This window comes from Macrobrachium rosenbergii, chromosome 23 (genome assembly GCF_040412425.1).
Source record: "Macrobrachium rosenbergii isolate ZJJX-2024 chromosome 23, ASM4041242v1, whole genome shotgun sequence".
Classification (NCBI taxonomy): Eukaryota; Metazoa; Arthropoda; class Malacostraca; order Decapoda; family Palaemonidae; genus Macrobrachium; species Macrobrachium rosenbergii.
In genome coordinates, this window is record NC_089763.1 from 55,407,587 (window position 1) to 55,425,086 (window position 17,500).

Genomic DNA, 17,500 nt, shown 5'->3' on the forward strand with positions numbered 1-17,500 from the left:
GTGCCTTAATGAGAATACTGCACTTCATCCTAAAGAGCTAAGGAACTTTGCAGTCAACTATTATCCATGCAGTTACAGTATGATAGTAAGAGCTATTTTAGGAACACCAAACACTCTTATAATATTTTCAAGTCTTTCATTTAGTGATTTCTACAAAATGTCAAGTTGTATGGATATTCAATTCACTGACCAACACACAGTGTAATTCTGGATGAAAATGGGATTATCAAAGCTCTTACATTTTTTTTTAACATTGTCTGCTTATCAGGCTTTGGGGAATAAAGTGTTCATATCTACAATGAATTCTCAAGTCTCTCTAGAAGTATGTAATGTATTAGGATGATTAAAAGACAGTATTCTCATTTTCCCAATGTAATACGATTTTTTTTTATAATTATAGTGAGGCTTTTTTCCATTTTCAACGTTTTTTCATCAGTTCGGTTTTTTACTTTTCGCCTAACCTAATGACAAAGAAACTTCGCATACGACAGTTGTATGTTTAGAGAAAAAAGGCGTTGAAAGTCAAAGTCAAAGGCATACTTTGAAGCTATGATTGTCGGCCCATTACACAGTAATAACAACAAATGGTCCGAAACTTGCACTTTTCGTCCTTACCGCCGTGGCTGGATGATGTTATAGATTCAGCAAGAAGTGAAATTCTTGTAAAAACGACTGTTTAATTTTCCGGTGAGCAATTACGTGTGAACCAGGATTCCGAACTTTTGAATTGTAAATTGGCATCATTACATGTATTACGGATGGCGATGCAAAGCGAGACGATTAAGTGATGTTTTATTTCGTGCAACATGTGTTTTAGCAAATAGCTAATGCATTTTACATTTGCATTTAACAGACTGGAAGCATTCGAAAACGAAGATCAGGGCGTATGGCTGATTAATGGTTGTGTTAGAATGGTTGATTGTTTTGGAACAGTAGTTCAGGCATATTTTTATAATCTGTAATATTTATATAGCCCTCTTTGTCAGCCTGGTGTATACATATCCTTTTTCTAGTTATCTGTCTCTATTTTTGACGAGACTAATAACATTGTTCAATAATTAGATGAAAGTTACTAGGAGAAAATTAAACATCACGACCTTAAGCCAATTCATCTGCTTTTGGGGCTAGAAGGGAAAAGGTAGATTATGTTGGATGGTCTAAATGGGAAAGTTTGTAAGCGAAAGAGAGGATGTGTTTAAATGTGTTCTGAAAGGAACTCCACTGCTCGTAGTACATGGTTTCAAAGAAGAATGTAGGCCAACACTGTTTTAATTTGAAACGGCAAGATTGAGACGAAAAATATTGCTAGTTTGTGTTCTTAATATTACATTGATAAGCAAAATGATCGACGTAACGATAATTAGAGAATTGGTTTGAACTATATAAGGGTTAATATGTAATGGAACGGTATTGTTTTTGTAAAATAGGCTCAGATGGGGAGGGGCATTTACTTATATGGCCACGACTATTAACACTTTTGTTATGAAATATCTGAGAGTAGTAGATATGGAGAAAATAGAAACAATAAATAGATAAGATTGGCGGTGGAACAGTAAAACTGGATGGCTGCAGAGAGAAGAAATGAAAGAAATACATGGTGCAATAGCGAAATGAATTTCTAAAATGTAAAATTTGAGAAATTTCAAGTACAAGAAAAAAAAAAAAGGCTGATTGACACAAAAGAATACAAAGTAAGTTAATGAGAGGGAAATATTGACACTATTAGCAAGAATATGGGCAAGACTTTCTGGAGAAGACGAAGTTCAGTAGTGAAATCTACATATCAAGAGTGGTATACAAACAAAGATGAGGAACAGATCTAGGGGAATAATCCAGGTGCTGGATTAACCAAGGAGATTCTGAGGATATCGACAAGAACTACTGATAATCATCAGTTTCTCTTATAAGTTTTCTTCGAACACTTTGTGCGGGATGATGTAATATAGATCTGCGCTTTGTTAAATGTTGTTTCTCTTGTTGACTGTGTTGATGCAGGTTATAAAAGGTTTCCAGAGTCATAAATATTACATCTTGTTATTCTGTGCGGTTTTTCACTTAGGTGCATGAAAGGAGTGTCCTCGTTTGGCCAGTTCCGTTGATTTTTAATGACATTTAAATCCTGACCCATGTCAAAATCGTGTGCGGACACGATGCCGAATGTACTTATGCCGAAGGCAAGAGGCCGACGCGACGCCAGGAAGTCGAACGTCCAGGAAGTCGAACTGATCGGAAGCCGAATTGACCGGAAGCCGAATGGACAAGATGCTGAATATATAGGTTAAGTAGTCGAAAGGAACAGGATAGATAATTAAAACCATTGTTTCCAACTTTCTCCAAAGATGTAGGATAGATAATTAAAACCATTATTTGCAACTTTCTTTCACAAAATATTATTGAAAACAATGCAAGTCGTAAAATAATAATGAAGTGAAATTAATTACAAGTAATAAAGCATGATGTAAAAAAAAAAAAATATATATATATATATATATATATATATATATATATATATATATATATATATATATATATATATATATATATATATATATATATATATATATATATGAAACTTTTTATTATGTAATTAAAAATTGTAATCATTGTATACACAATTGTTTGTTAGGTGGGGCAGAGTCGAATCTATCATTCTCCAAACCACTTTTACTTTTTTTATAATAACAACAGCGTCACTTTCATACATCCGAAAGTTCTCTCCTCGCGCTGTTACGTCCAAAACTTCGACCACTTCTACCTTTGTTGCTCTCCGTATGATTCTTTCAAGTGTTTCTTTCTTAGGCAGGGCTTCAGCTACACTAAGTGGCAATTCTTCCGTTGCATTCCTAATTATGATGTTTGTAACTTCTTCCGAATGCTCAGCTTTACTCTCCATACCGTCCAATACTTTAAAGACCGACTTACGAGCCCATCAGGTGGATGAGAATGGTCGCACACACATTGCTTTGTACTTTATCATCAATAGTTTTAAGTCTAGCTCTAAATTCCGCGTTTTTCACACCGCCAGTATGTAGTGTTATTAATCTTTTTATCCACAACGCAGGCATAACCACTTAAAAGCTTTCTTCCTCCTCGTTCTGTCTTAACGAAATCCATGATCAAACTCAGGGGATAGTAAATTTCAAACAGAAAAAAAAATTGTTTTCTTTGTTACCTGCAACGAAATTGGTAATTATCTATTTAGGGTTTGTGGTAATTATCTAATTTATGACCTACCCAAGATTGTTTCGACCTCCTGTATATTCGGCCTCATGTCTGTTCGGCATTTTGTCCATTCGGAATTCTGGCCATTCGGCATGATGTCCATTCTTCTTCCTGCCCGTTCGTATTCATGTGCGTTCGGCTTCTTGTCTTTCGGCCTAGGTGCATTCGGCATCATGCCCTACTACCGTCAAAATAATCGCAGTCGTTACATAGGATTTTACAAAGTATTTTGCTATTCTGTTGAAGACAGTTTCTTATAAGTTTTACTGTACTATTCTATGAAATTATTATATTGACAGTGAATATTGTTAATACTGATTTGATGGTCCACAAGCCGATGAAATAAGGCAATGAAAGGGTGTTCTCAGGTAATTCTGTCTTCTTGTCACTTGTTTTAGGATATGTCTTCACAGGGTTATTGTAGCAGGTATCCAAAATACGACCTGGGAAATAATATTCCCTACTCTAATTCTAATGTTCTTTAGTTTTCCAATGAGGAGTTCAAGACTAACATGTAATTTTTGCAGGAACAGGAAGAGAGAACAGAAATTTTTACATCAGTATAATCTAGAAATTAAACGAGCATAAGTTACATTATTTGTTACTTTTCAGTATATATTAGTTTTACAACGAAAACATTCACATCTTATAACAGTGTCTAAAAAGGTCAAACAACTATATTTTTGTGTTTCTGTATAGCCATACTTCGGTTAAAGGACGTAAAGCGGGTGAATTTTTCTAACGAGAAATAATGGGAACTGGACTAATACATTCTGGGCTCCCAAAATTACAACAGACAAAAGCCTGTTAACTTAGCCTAGCATGCAGAAATTATTAAAAGAACATAAACAAAGTAAGTAGATGAAATAAATGCAGTTTGCTCTCATCTGACATGTGATTGGGGTAGTTGATGGCCTATGAGGAATGTGAAGCGGCGTAGAGATGGTATTGTTTTGGAAGGGGAGTCCCTTCCATAAAAACAGCAGGCAACTGTGCTTCTAAGGTTTTGTTTCTCTTTTCTGTCTCTTTCTGCTGCTTTCTTCTTAAGACTCGCTAAAATCTGTACAGTGATGTTTGTTTTTGCCAGCGCTGTAAAGTGGTCCTAAAGAGAGAGATAGCATTGTCATTCAGGAAGTTTGTAATACAGTTTGCTACAGCTTTGTCAGGGTGATTTTTTCAAGGAAGCTTTGTACTTTCTTGTGTTTCTATGATTTCCCATTGAACCTCTTATAGGTTTTCTCTCTCTTGACCTTGCTGGCGTCTGTAGCCTTTTTAGTAGCCAGAATGACTTATGTACAGTGCAATTACTTAGCACTTAATTAAGAAAAAACACGCAATACTTTGCACTTGATCAAGAAAAAACACGCACAGATGCAATAAAGTTTAGCATACACTTGCACTGAGAGAGAATGCGTAGTCTGAACCCTTCCCTATGTTGCACTTGGGAACCGCAAATGTTCTAGCTGGTCAACTTTTTTCTTCCTTAAATCAAACAAATGGGCATTAACAGAACAAACATTTCCTAGCACGAAACTTCCTTTAATCGAATTATTTGTTAAGTGAGTTGCTCATTATCCAAGGTAAGACTATATATATATATATATATATATATATATATATATATATATATATATATATATATATATATATATATATATATATATATATATATATATATATATATATATAATGTATGCATGTATGTATATATATATATATATGTATATGTATGTATGTATGTATGTATGTATGTATGTATGTATGTATGTATGTGTATGTGTAACTGCCATTCATGCAGAGAAGTAAACTAATTTTGTCGTGGTGATATTGGTTTAGTCTGGAAATACTTTTAAATATCAACGATCTCTATCATAAATGCTGTTATGAATTCAAGTAATGTTTCTCCTAACATAGATATTTCTTTTACTTCTCAGAAATGCAATATGACTATTTCTTCCTTTGTTCTGAACCAGTGGATCCTTCCAACATCCCTTTTCAATCAACCATGCAATAATTGCGCCAGTTTAGCTATTTAGTTTTTCTGGCTTGTGCAGGTTCAGTGGTCTTGTGGCACTGCGGCATGATGTAGAACTTCCATGTCTTGAGATGGCCCTGGGGTTAGGGGATTCACGGTAGGATGGAGTAGTCCAGTCAGGTCTTGCAACATCTTGTGTAGGAGGAGACTGGGGTTTAAAGGTGACTTTGGTTCACTTCAGGATCTTTGTCTGAGGATTTCTCAGTCTACCATGCTGGAATTACTTTCAGGTAGCCTTTGTGTGCAACTGTGACTTGGTCATCTCTGACTTTTGCTTCTGCTAGCCTGATCCGGCAAACTGACTTTCCCTTCTTAAGTTTCATTCATCTAGGATCTCTGAAAAGAGTTCCCAATGAAGATCAGGGATCTCGTCGGTAAAGTTGTCAGATTCATGAGGGCAGCCCTAAGGTAGTTTCCAAGTGTCTCGTTGGTAAGAAATTTCAAGTACAACCCCTCAGACAGCCTGCAGGCGGGTTTTCCCCTGTCTTTCTTGTTGTTGTCACCCCGAGTGGGACAGGTTATCGAGATGGCCGTTTGAAGATTATGAGTGGCAAATGCAAAACTTGCCACCCCTCTTAATCTGCAGGTACTGTAAGTGTGCAGGTCCAGCTCTCTCTCTCTCTCTCTCTCTCTCTCTCTCTCTCTCTCTCTCTCTCTCTCTCTCTCTCTCTCTCTCTCGCTAGCAACGCGCATGCTGAAAGGCACATAAAGGGAAAACAATGGTGTTCCTCTTTGATGTGTTGAATGCTTAGAAATGGATAAGGGTAAATGAAAGTTCAGGTTGGGTCACAAAGGGGATGGTCTTTCAAGATGATCAGCTAGGGTGATCTCCCTCAACCTGTTTAGGTGGCTGTGAGTCAGCCACGAATGTAGGGCATTTCTGATCCTTTTCATTATTTCTTTAATTTTTAGTGAATAAATAAATCAGGGACTTCACGATACATTAGGGTAGCCTTTGCATACATTGAATTCTTTTTTCAGCAGTAATTTATATATATATATATATATATATATATATATATATATATATATATATATATATATATATATATGTGTGTGTGTACTTGTGTGTTTGTGTACTCAAATTTTATACTTTATATATATATATATCTTATGCTTGAAGGTGCGGCCCTAGAAAACTTACCACAAGGATGTTGCTGATTTGACTGTATCACCTACAAGGGTAAAATAAAATGAGGAGGAACAGGGGCTGAAGGCCCTACTTTAGAGGGATTCTGGAAAAAAAAAACTCTAAATAACTAAATTGTATGTATTTACAATACAAAATCAGAAGACGAGGAGGAATAAGGCAGGCCACGTATGGTCATGCAGCAGCACATAAATGAATAATATATGTTAACTAGGTGCTGGGGATTAAACTTCAATGGCACTGTTCATAAGGTTGCAATTGGAAATTTGTTGGTGTAATCAAGAAGCATACAGTCATGGCAGAAGGGTCCACAGCAGCAAGCACTCTTTTCTGCAATAGAGAAAGGCATACGATCACTTTATAAATTAACGGCAATAGTGAGGATAAGAAGCTAGTGCTGAGGGCGGCAGAAATTCTCTTTTCATAAAACTTTACCGACTAAACTTGAGACACGAGGTTAACATGACAGGTATGGTGTATGTAATAGTTGCACTTTGAAGCGGAAGCGTTTAGGAGAAGAAAAAGCTAAGTGACTGGACAACCACTGTAGTTGTACCAATGGACAGACAGGGGAGGGGATGTTGGTATTTGTTTAAAATACTAGGATTGAGTCATTCAGCCACAGAGGGATGTTGGCTCTGAAGGAACGTGCAGTCAGAGGTGTGACTTACTTCACGGTGTTCTGGTCTATGTGTCCTGCAATGGGGAGCTGTTTATCATCTCCTAGGATCACCAGCTTTTTGAGCCTGGCAGGTATCCAGATTCATTCTAGGTACGTCCAACTTTCTCGTTGGGTGAATGCTGGGCGGATAATGCATCTGATTTTCTCTTTTGGCGAAGGCTGGCCAGTTAATCTGTGTCTCAAGTCATACGGGAGACAGAAATCTTAATCGGTGCCTTTGGTCATTTAGGTGGCCAGGCATCTTCTCCAAGTTTGGTTCAATATCTGGAATAAGAGGCTTATGACAGTCACAGAGCTCAAGAGAGGATTAAAAAGCAGTACGAGAGATCAAAATGAGAATGAAGGGGCAATTTTCCATGACTGACCGTCAGTATGTTGCAGCCAGCAAACTTAAATTAACAGAAGGGTATTAAGCTTGTTTACTGGGAAGTTTTACTTGATTCTTGAAAGGCAAATTACCTTGGGAGTGTTAACTCTTCGAGCAATATATATATATATATATATATATATATATATATATATATATATATATATATATATATATATATATATTATAAATCTCTCTCTCTCTCTCTCTCTCTATACATATATATATATATATATATATATATATATATATATATATATATATATTATAAATATGTCTCTCTCTCTCTATATATATATATCTCTATATATATCTATACATACATATATATATATATATATATATATATATATATATATATATATATATATATATATATATATATATATATATATATATATATATATATATATATATATATATATATATATATATATATATATATATATATATATATATATATATATATATATATTATATATATGTATATATATATACACAGTATATATATATGTGTGTGTGTGTGTGTGTATATATAATTATATATATCGATAATATGTGTATGCTTGTGTGGGTGTGCCTGTTTCGTGTTTAAATATTTGTTAAGAGCTATGTGGGGTATGATGTGTTACAAGATCAAGGAGTGATTTATAGTCTGTTACCAACGGTATCCTTCCCTTACCGGGAACTCTTTTATCGTTAACTGTTCGGAATAGCTGCTATTTTACCTTATTTCCCATTATTCTGAGAATCACAAGCCCATTAATCTATTTAGGTCAGGAAGTTTGGAATAAATGGGGTCAAACGTTGACTTTCCTTTTTATTCTTCCAAGAGATTTTAGGGTCTTGTTACCCAAACTTCAGTTGTCGTAGTAAAGTATAACGAAGAAGAATGACGTAAACTACTTATCTCTACCCAATTTTCAACTTTCTTTAATACAATTCTGTACTTGCTTCATACTTTTTACCGTTAATTAAGTAGAAATTGCCTTTGATGTTAGCCGCGGTAATTACGCTGAAATGCCACCTACTTTTTAATCAGTAAGGAGAGGATAAACTCTTTTTTTATCTCATTTGCTGATAAGACAGATAAGGGCCATCTCTGCATCCAGCGTCTGATAAACTGTCCTTTTACGCTTGTCTCGAGGTTTTATTTTCTCGTCCATCTTTGTCATGGCCTTAAGAAAGGGGAAGCACACTGCGTAGGAGGAGATAGATAAGGAGATGGAAATGGAAGGAAGAAGGGAAAGAAGGAGATTGAAGGAGGAGGAGGAGGAAGAACGAGTAGAGAAACCTGTAAAGGGGGAGGGGGGGTGTTCCTTCCTGGATACGAGACGTTGTCGCATCTTCATGGGTCTTTTGTCTGGGGTTTTTTGATAGGGTCTGCAACAAAATGTTATGAGAGAGGGAAAGAATACGAATGTGATTATATATATATATGTATATATATATATATATATATATATATATATATATATATATATATATATATATATATATATATATATATATATATATATATATATATATATATATATATATATATATATATATGCATATATATATGTATATTATATTTATTTTATATATATGTGTGTATCTATGTATGTGTGCATGTGTGTTTGTTGTCAAATTGAGATGCGCCAGTTATGCCTTTAGTTTCGTACAGGCATGAATGATGCAACTGGAACAATGCTTCTTGTTTGGGAGATCTTAGGAGAAATATTGTGCCTTTGTCAGATGTTGAGGCAGGTGCCCTCTCTCTCTCTCTCTCTCTCTCTCTCTCTCTCTCTCTCTCTCTCTCTCTCTCTCTCTCATCATCATCACCATCGTTTGTTGTTTTAGAGATAAGTGTTCTGATACCTTCAACAAGTAATGCTTAACTGGAAATACTAAAAATCGCCACATTCTACTAATGATTCCCATAGTTTAGGTGACTCATTTTAACTAAATCAATATACAGTAGATTTAGCAATTATTTTTTTTGATTGGGGGGGGGAGGTTAGGTGGGCACATTTTTCTTTTTAAGAAACATATGACAATTTTTAATGAATATAGTGAACAGGTACTGGTTTGTCCATTTATGTTTCTGTACGAGTAGCTATCACGTGAGCAGAATTAAGGGGTGACCAATTAGGAGGTTCAAAATAATCTGTTATTCTTATTTAAAGCTTTACCCATTCAGCTAAGAACTCTATTAATCCACTCTGTTAAGCTGTAGGGTCCACAAATATTGTGAGCGCCTTCGTCTGTGTACCCTGGTTAAGGTAAAAAGTAAATCTTGTTATGTTTAGCCGTAACAGTAAAGTAAGTCCAAAGAACAAGGAAAATTATTATTATTATTATTATTATTATTATTATTATTATTATTATTATTATTATTATTTTTGCTTTATGATAAAGGGTTGAGAGGTGGGCGGTAGTTTATCCATCAATTTGTTCATCTGTCTGCGTGGCCGTCCATCTCACCTTCTGCTTTACTGACGTTACTCTCTCTTGTCACGATTGCATTGTCATTGCAACTCCTACACGGCTGCAACCATTTTAGTCAAACTTGTCATAAAGGTAGGCAATAATGCTTAAATTTGGCATAGGCAGGCCATCATACATATGCTGAATGTTAACGAAGAGAGAACGTGCGTCATCTGTGTCCATTTTTGTCTCACATTTGCCTTGTCGCAATTCCTCTAACAACACGGTTGACGGGATTTCTGTTAACCTGTTAACAGGTAGACTATCGTGCATAGAGGTGCATGAAAGAAAATAGTCTACCTGTCAACCCTTCTGTCTTTCAGTCAATTAATGTCTGTCATCTAGTGTGTCTGTCACCCCTTTATTGTCATCACAACTGTTTTACTGTTAAAGGGATCTCAGTCTTTACAATAATAGACCATCGTGCTTAGATGCGCAAGTAGGAAGATCCTCAGTACGCCCGTCCGTCGGTCTGTTTGGCTTTGTGCCCGTTCATCAGTGTGTATGCTACACTTACCTTTTTTTTTTTAATAAGTTTGTGAGGGCTTTGGCGGAAGGTGATTTTGTTGTTCCATATTCCACAGTTTCATGTCCACAAAGGTTGTAATAGCTTTTGAACTATTACCAGAAACCGACTGTGTTATTAACATGCAAACTCAACTAATGAAGCCCTTTCAAATGGCACTAGGGTGTGAAAATTAGTGGCTCTGACCATGACTTTCATTGAAGCTGTTTCAGATGACACCAGCGTTAAGAACTTGGAGTCCTTGACCAAGACCTTCATTCTAAAAATAGCAGTCATTGGGGTTTCCATATTTTTTAACATCATCTTTGAGGAAAATTGTTTTAGTTATTTATCCTTGCTAAAAATCGAAATGATGTCTTCTCTAACATTTCATGCACTGGAATGCTCTTAGAAGGGAGTAAGTCAGCGGTCGGTAAGGGACATGTATTGCTTTAATCAGGGTATAAAGACTACGGTAATTTTTAGACCTTGGCTTTAATCATACTCTCAAAATGCTGGTTATTCTAATGAGGTTTCCTATTGTTAATAGTTTTCTGTCAAAGACCTTTGACGATGATGCATTAGTTTTATTTAAAAAAAAATGCTTTATAATTAATTCAAATCCTTGTGTGAATTATATTCGATTTATCGATGAGTTGTAATATTTGAAAATGTGGTGCCCGTTCATGTGGGTGTTGAAAGCACGCTAGGGAATTAGAGCACTTTTAAGTATTAACATTAGTAAAGGTCAGTCTGTTTATTAAAATATTTTTATGGTTTAGGCCATTTTGCTGGTCTGAAATTTCTGAATGAGAATTAAAATTGTTACTTTAATAAAAACATTTATGAATCTTTTTCTTCGGTTTGCCAGACTATTTTTTTTTTAATGCCCATCTCTACAAAACCATTTTTCTACTTTTCACTTGATCATTTTGGATCTTTTAATATAGATGGCACGGACTTTTGTTCTTTATGTCAGGTGTTCTTTCTTGCTAGATCTGTTTTCTGCAAAATTGTTTATCATGGGCAAAGTGATCTTTGGAATACTACTAATACGCACTCGTGGATTTGTTTCATACCACTTAGCATGAATTCCTTTTTCTTTCTTCCATATTTTCGGCTTTCATTAACATATATATATATATATATATATATATATATATATATATATATATATATATATATATATATATATATATATATATATATATATATATATATATATATATATATATATATATATATATATATATATATATATATATATGCACACACATTACCTGATATCCAGCACCTGTGTGTAAATGGCGTAATTCGCGATGACAAAGAAAAGATATGAGCTGCAACAGCAGATGTGTATAATAAGAAAAGGGGTCGTGAAAGAAGTGTGAGGTGACTGATATATTCAAATGAATAAAGTATGGCTGAGAGTAATGAAAGCGTTCTGAACTGTACGTTAACGGAGAATGTGGAAAGTGAATAAGCTCAAGAATAAGTTTGAGTATAAATAAAAACCAGGACGACAGAGCAACAAATAATAATGTGGAGTGTTGAAGGACGGGTGATTTCGATCCGTTTGGAGATATCGAAATAAGGGCAACAGATGCTGGCGTAAGATGATAAAATAGGTTAATCGCAGAATACGGTAAAGCGAGGAAGCTAACACACTGTATGCAGTTTTCTCGTCACTTGAACAAATCAAGTAACCCAGTGATTCATCTTGTCATCCACCCGTACCATCTTATCGCCTCACATCTCCACATTTCTCTCACTTTTCAGTCTTAACTCCTCATTAATTATGGAAAACATGCAAGAATGTTCAACTTTTCTTTCCTTGGCATTCAGCATCAACGCATTCGTTTCGAAATGCGAGGAGATCGACAGTCCCTACATACATTTCCAACTTTGACCTCCAGATTATATTATCGTATAGATTTTGTGCATACACTCTGCTACCTTCCTTAACTTCGTCCCTCGTCCTACCATCATCTTTAGCATTTATCACCAGATATATATATTATTGATTAAACGTCTCCAGTTTTCATGTATCCATATTAGCATTCAAATACGTTTTAAGTTTATTATATATATATATATATATATATATATATATATGACTGTAAAATATTTTCTGTTAAAACAGAAATCCATCTAATGAAAGGAGCCCATAGAAGCACCAAAAGGGTAGAAAGTTATAGCTATACTTCGGAGACACTGTCTGTCCCCCTCAACAGGCAGGTAATGAATGAAATAAGAGTCACAGAGCAGTGGTATTTATACCAATGAAGGAATATTCCAGAAGTCAGCCACTATGCCACTCCTGTTGACATCACCTTAATCTTTTTAACCGCTGGTTGGAGGAAGATTTTATCTGTCAGATCTGAATCCCAGGCTCCTTTTGAGAGGTTCATCGTATTTCTTTGTTTAATCAGTGCTGATTCTGTCATCTGGCTTTTGAACCGACAATCTTGCTATAAATTATACGTGACATAATCCAGTTTATTTTGTGATTATGATTGTTTGTGGTTAAAAATAGCCGAGTTTTGTTGTCAGTATTTTGTGTTGTGTTAGTCTTTTGGGAGAGTGATTTACCTGTAAAACTGATATACATGGCTGCCCATGCTGCAACTGAATTATTTTTATAGAATGGGCGACCCTTGAAGTCCAGTTTTAGCCAATTTATACATGGAATACTTTGAAACTTTAATAATAAATGCAATTAAACCTAAAGACATGCTGTGATATGTAGATGATATCTTAATATTTTGGAATAAAAGGTGAGGCAATTTCAACGAATTTAATTCGAAATTAAATGCATTAGTTTCCAGCATCAAGTTCAAAGTTGAATGGGAAACAAACAACAAAATTTCTTTTCTTGATGTTTTAATAATTAGAGACACGACAGAATACAAATTTACCATATACAGAAAACCAATATTTTCGCTTTCATACATCCACTATTATTATTATCATGACATTTCTACAAAAATTGCTGTAGCCAGCAATTTGTTCTTAAGAGTCTTAAAGATTTGCTCTCTAGAATTCCTGAAAAAGGGATTTGAATTAATCTGTAAGCAGATGTTACCTTTACAGTACCCTGACCATATAACTGAGAAAGCAATCCATAAAGCAAACAAAATTTTCTACCGACCCCCCCTCAAAACATGACCAGAGAGATGCCCAGCAATAAAAAAAAATCTCACACCTGGACAGGATTAAGACGTTGACATAGACACTTGAAAACTCTAACCCTTTTGTTTTTACCTATCCAAATACTTAACCAAATCCATAATTAACATCCAAAAAAAAGATAGTCCCCAAAGACACAGGAGTATACAAAATCCCTTGCCTTGACTGTGACCAATCCTACATCGGTGTTACAGGTAAATCACTCCCCCAAAGACTCTTACAACATAAACGTTCAGTAAAATATGGAATATGGACAACAAAGCTCAGTTATTTTTAACCACATAAACAATCACAATCACAAAATAAACTGGAATATGTCACGTATAATTTATAGCAGCAATTGTCGGTTCAAAAGCATTGATTAAACAAAGAAATACGATGATTCTCTCAAAAGGAGCTTGGGATACAGATCTGATAAATAACATCTTCCTCCAACCAGCGGTTAAGAAGGTTAAGGAGAAGCTGTCAACAGGAGTGACATAGCAGCTCACTTCTGGGACATTCCCTCATTGGCATAAATACCACTGCCCTGTAACTCTTATTTCATTCATTATCTGCCTGTTGAGGGAAACAGACATTGTCTCTGAAATATAGCTATAACTTTCCACCCTTTTGGTGTTTTTATGGGCTTCCTGTATTATATATATATATATATATATATATATATATATATATATATATATATATATATATATATATATATATATATATATATATATATATATACACATATATATATATACACACACACACACACCTTCGGGGCACGATTTATGCTTGAAATTATTATTGCCATGTACGTTAAGCCTGTTTTAGCATTAGTTTTTTCATAACTTATTGCACAGTTAGGGTATGATTTCCCTTCTTCGTTTATACAGGAAAATATGTAATCTCCGAAAACTGAGATGAATACATTTAATTACCAAACTATGCTCGATACGTCTGAGTATTGTAGCAGCTACTGCTACACTCACACACACACGCACACATATATTTTTTTTTTCTTGGATAAGTTTATTACAAACATTATTATGAAAGCAAAATGCAACCTGCTTCATTAACTATGAAGTTGTGCTTTGATGTGCTTCTCCTTTTCTTTCTTAGGCCGTGTTGATTCCTTCTCAATATTTCGTCATCTGCGGAGAACCGGTCACATTCCTGGCAAGCGCCACTGGAAGCCATCTCCACTTCGATTGGGTGCTTCCATTCGAGGGACTTCTGAAGGATTCAGGTAAGTAAGTCTGTGTCACAGTTATTATTTATGTTTGGAACAATCAAATAGAACTCTCTCTCTCTCTCTCTCTCTCTCTCTCTCTCTCTCTCTCTCTCTCTCTCTCTCTCTCTCTCTCTCTCTTAGGAACTACTGAGTATTCCTAAATGCAAAAATAATTCCTGAACTGATGCCGAGCTACCTCTAATGCAGAATTCTTGCTTCGTATCATTTTACTTTTCTGTATTTGTTGCCGCCACTTTCAGTACAGTGCACTGTTAGGTGCCCTTGATGTCGTTGTTTTGAACAGTATATTTGATGGGTTCAGTATATAATTAGTTAGCTGGTCTTGTCTTTAAACTGAATTTATCTACTTAGGCATGACTCAAAAGAAAATTTTCCTAGCCTTTGAGAAATATCAGTTTTCCTGTTTAGTAAATTTTATTTTTGATTGATTAATATTTAGATACTTATGATGTTCAATTATATTTACATGCATTTTGTATATAATATACACATGTAAATATGTGATGCGCAGATACGCTGTTGCTTTACAGTACTAACTTCCTTTCGTAAAAAAAAAATTTTTTGATAACGTCATTTTGGCGCAGGTCTGTTTACGTAAGAAAAAAAAATCGCCGGACTGTGGTCAAGAAATAAAAAATCCAGAATTACGTTATTCGAACATGATCTTGAAGGGAACGCTCGCTATCCATCCCCGAGGAAAGAAAAATGGCAACGCTGTCATTATTCCTAAAAGATGCAGAAGACATGTTTTCTGATACCGTTATCTGCATGTGATAAAAAGAAATATTGCCGTGTTATTTTTCGCGACTGTGCTGTTCAAGGTTTTCACCTGCTTGATAAGAGGCATAATTGAGTACGCCATCTGTTGCCGTTGAGAGAGAGAGAGAGAGAGAGAGAGAGAGAGAGAGAGAGAGAGAGAGAGAAAGGCAGGCAGTTCTCTTTCAACGCAACATGTCTTTCCGAGGTTCCGCGGTAGATAAGAATCATTTATGATAACGTCGTTTTCCTCGTCTTACAGGAAATATGAATCTCAATTTTAATGCAAAGTATGAACTCGCAGGATCAGATAACGTCATTTTTTTACGATGAAAGGTTTGTTTATGCCCTTTTTCCCAGTTTATGCCTTTTGTTTTTTCTCCCGTCGCATGTCAGTGATTAAGAGGATTTTTTATTTTATAACTTGAGGGTTTTATTTCGTTCTGACAAAAGTGTATGAATAGTGTGTATGTGTGTGTGTGTATATATATATATATATATATATATATATATATATATATATATATATATATATATATATATATATACATACATACATACATACATACATACATACATACATACATACATACATACATACATGTATAGATCTGCAGATAGTTCTTTTTTATTCACAATGTCAGTTTGATTTACATGATTATATCACCAGTCATATAAGATTTGTTACGTATTGGAATTTGATATAACATAGTTTCTGTGCATCCCCAAACCCGTCCCACTCCGTGTATTCTTAGTAAAAATAGAATAGGTAGAAGGCAATAAGTTTCTCGTTTAACAGTTGCACAAGCGACCTCTCCCGGATAATTTTTTTGCGCCTATAGGCTTAATCACATAGAGTGGAATATTATGGAGAAATTTCGAAAATTTTGCAACTGGAAATAGACTTTTTTTTCGAATGTGGAAACGTAAGATAACAGGACTAGGTTGTGGTAGAATTTGAAATGATGTCATAGAGCTTTTAAAGGAAGCAGAATGCAGTGATAACGTGTATTCCTAGAAAAATTCTCTTCTTATATATATATATATATATATATATATATATATATATATATATATATATATATATATATATATATGTATGTATAATTATTCGTCTGAAAAATGTGTGAATGTCAAGTTTATAGGGTACGGGTTTATGTCCAGGTGAGTTAAAGGTAATTGTAATTTTGTGGTGAGGAAAGGGTTTTTAAATCCCTCTTTTCAATGTAAGACCCGAAGGAATGACCAAATCTGTTGCTTTTTGTAAATATTGAATATTTGTTATTGATATCCCCTTTAGTGGCGCTAGTGCTAACCTACATATGTCCCAGAGTATAATATTAATGTTGTCATAGTGCATATGTTTACATGTTAATGAAGACAGTCCAAAAGAGTAATTTCAACCATAAGTCGTAGTCAGTCAAGGCTTGGAAATAGGTACAAATTTTTCAAACGTAACTTTCTAACCAAATAAACATTTTTCGATTTATAAGGTTATCAAAGATTTAGTGCGGTATGTATAAAAACCAACGAAGCACCTGGTTAGAAATATTCACTTCGGGAACGGAACAAAGCTTTGTCAGACAGGATCCGGCTCCATAAAGAAAGAACTAGCTGTCAGGCCGCGTGACAAATGGTTTGGCATTTATTGCCTGTCACAGTTTGAGATTCCTTAGATGAAATATATTGACATGAAATGTAAATGTTCATGTGCACACTACCGTATACATATTTATCAAAATGTCAAAGAGACAGAAAAGTACGAAAGAAAAGAGAACAAGAAATAATTGTCGAAAAGCTGTTGAACGAGCAAATGTCGATAATCAATTGATAACAAATAAATGAAGACAGGTAGAAAGGTTCGCATTCCTTCTGCCTACAACCC

General features: G+C 34.8%; 1 protein-coding gene across 2 annotated transcripts in view; it reads left to right on the top strand.

Annotated features, from left to right (window-relative positions):
* Positions 1-17,500, top strand: part of LOC136851638 (uncharacterized) — a 1,500,098-nt gene that overhangs the window by 887,762 nt on the left and 594,836 nt on the right. The window contains exon 8 of one of the 2 annotated variants that reach the window (XM_067126036.1): positions 14,727-14,853. In XM_067126036.1, coding sequence (XP_066982137.1) covers positions 14,727-14,853 — 127 coding nt within the window. Of the gene's footprint in view, positions 1-14,726; positions 14,933-17,500 lie in introns of those variants that run through there. The other variant, XM_067126037.1, reaches the window with a different exon arrangement.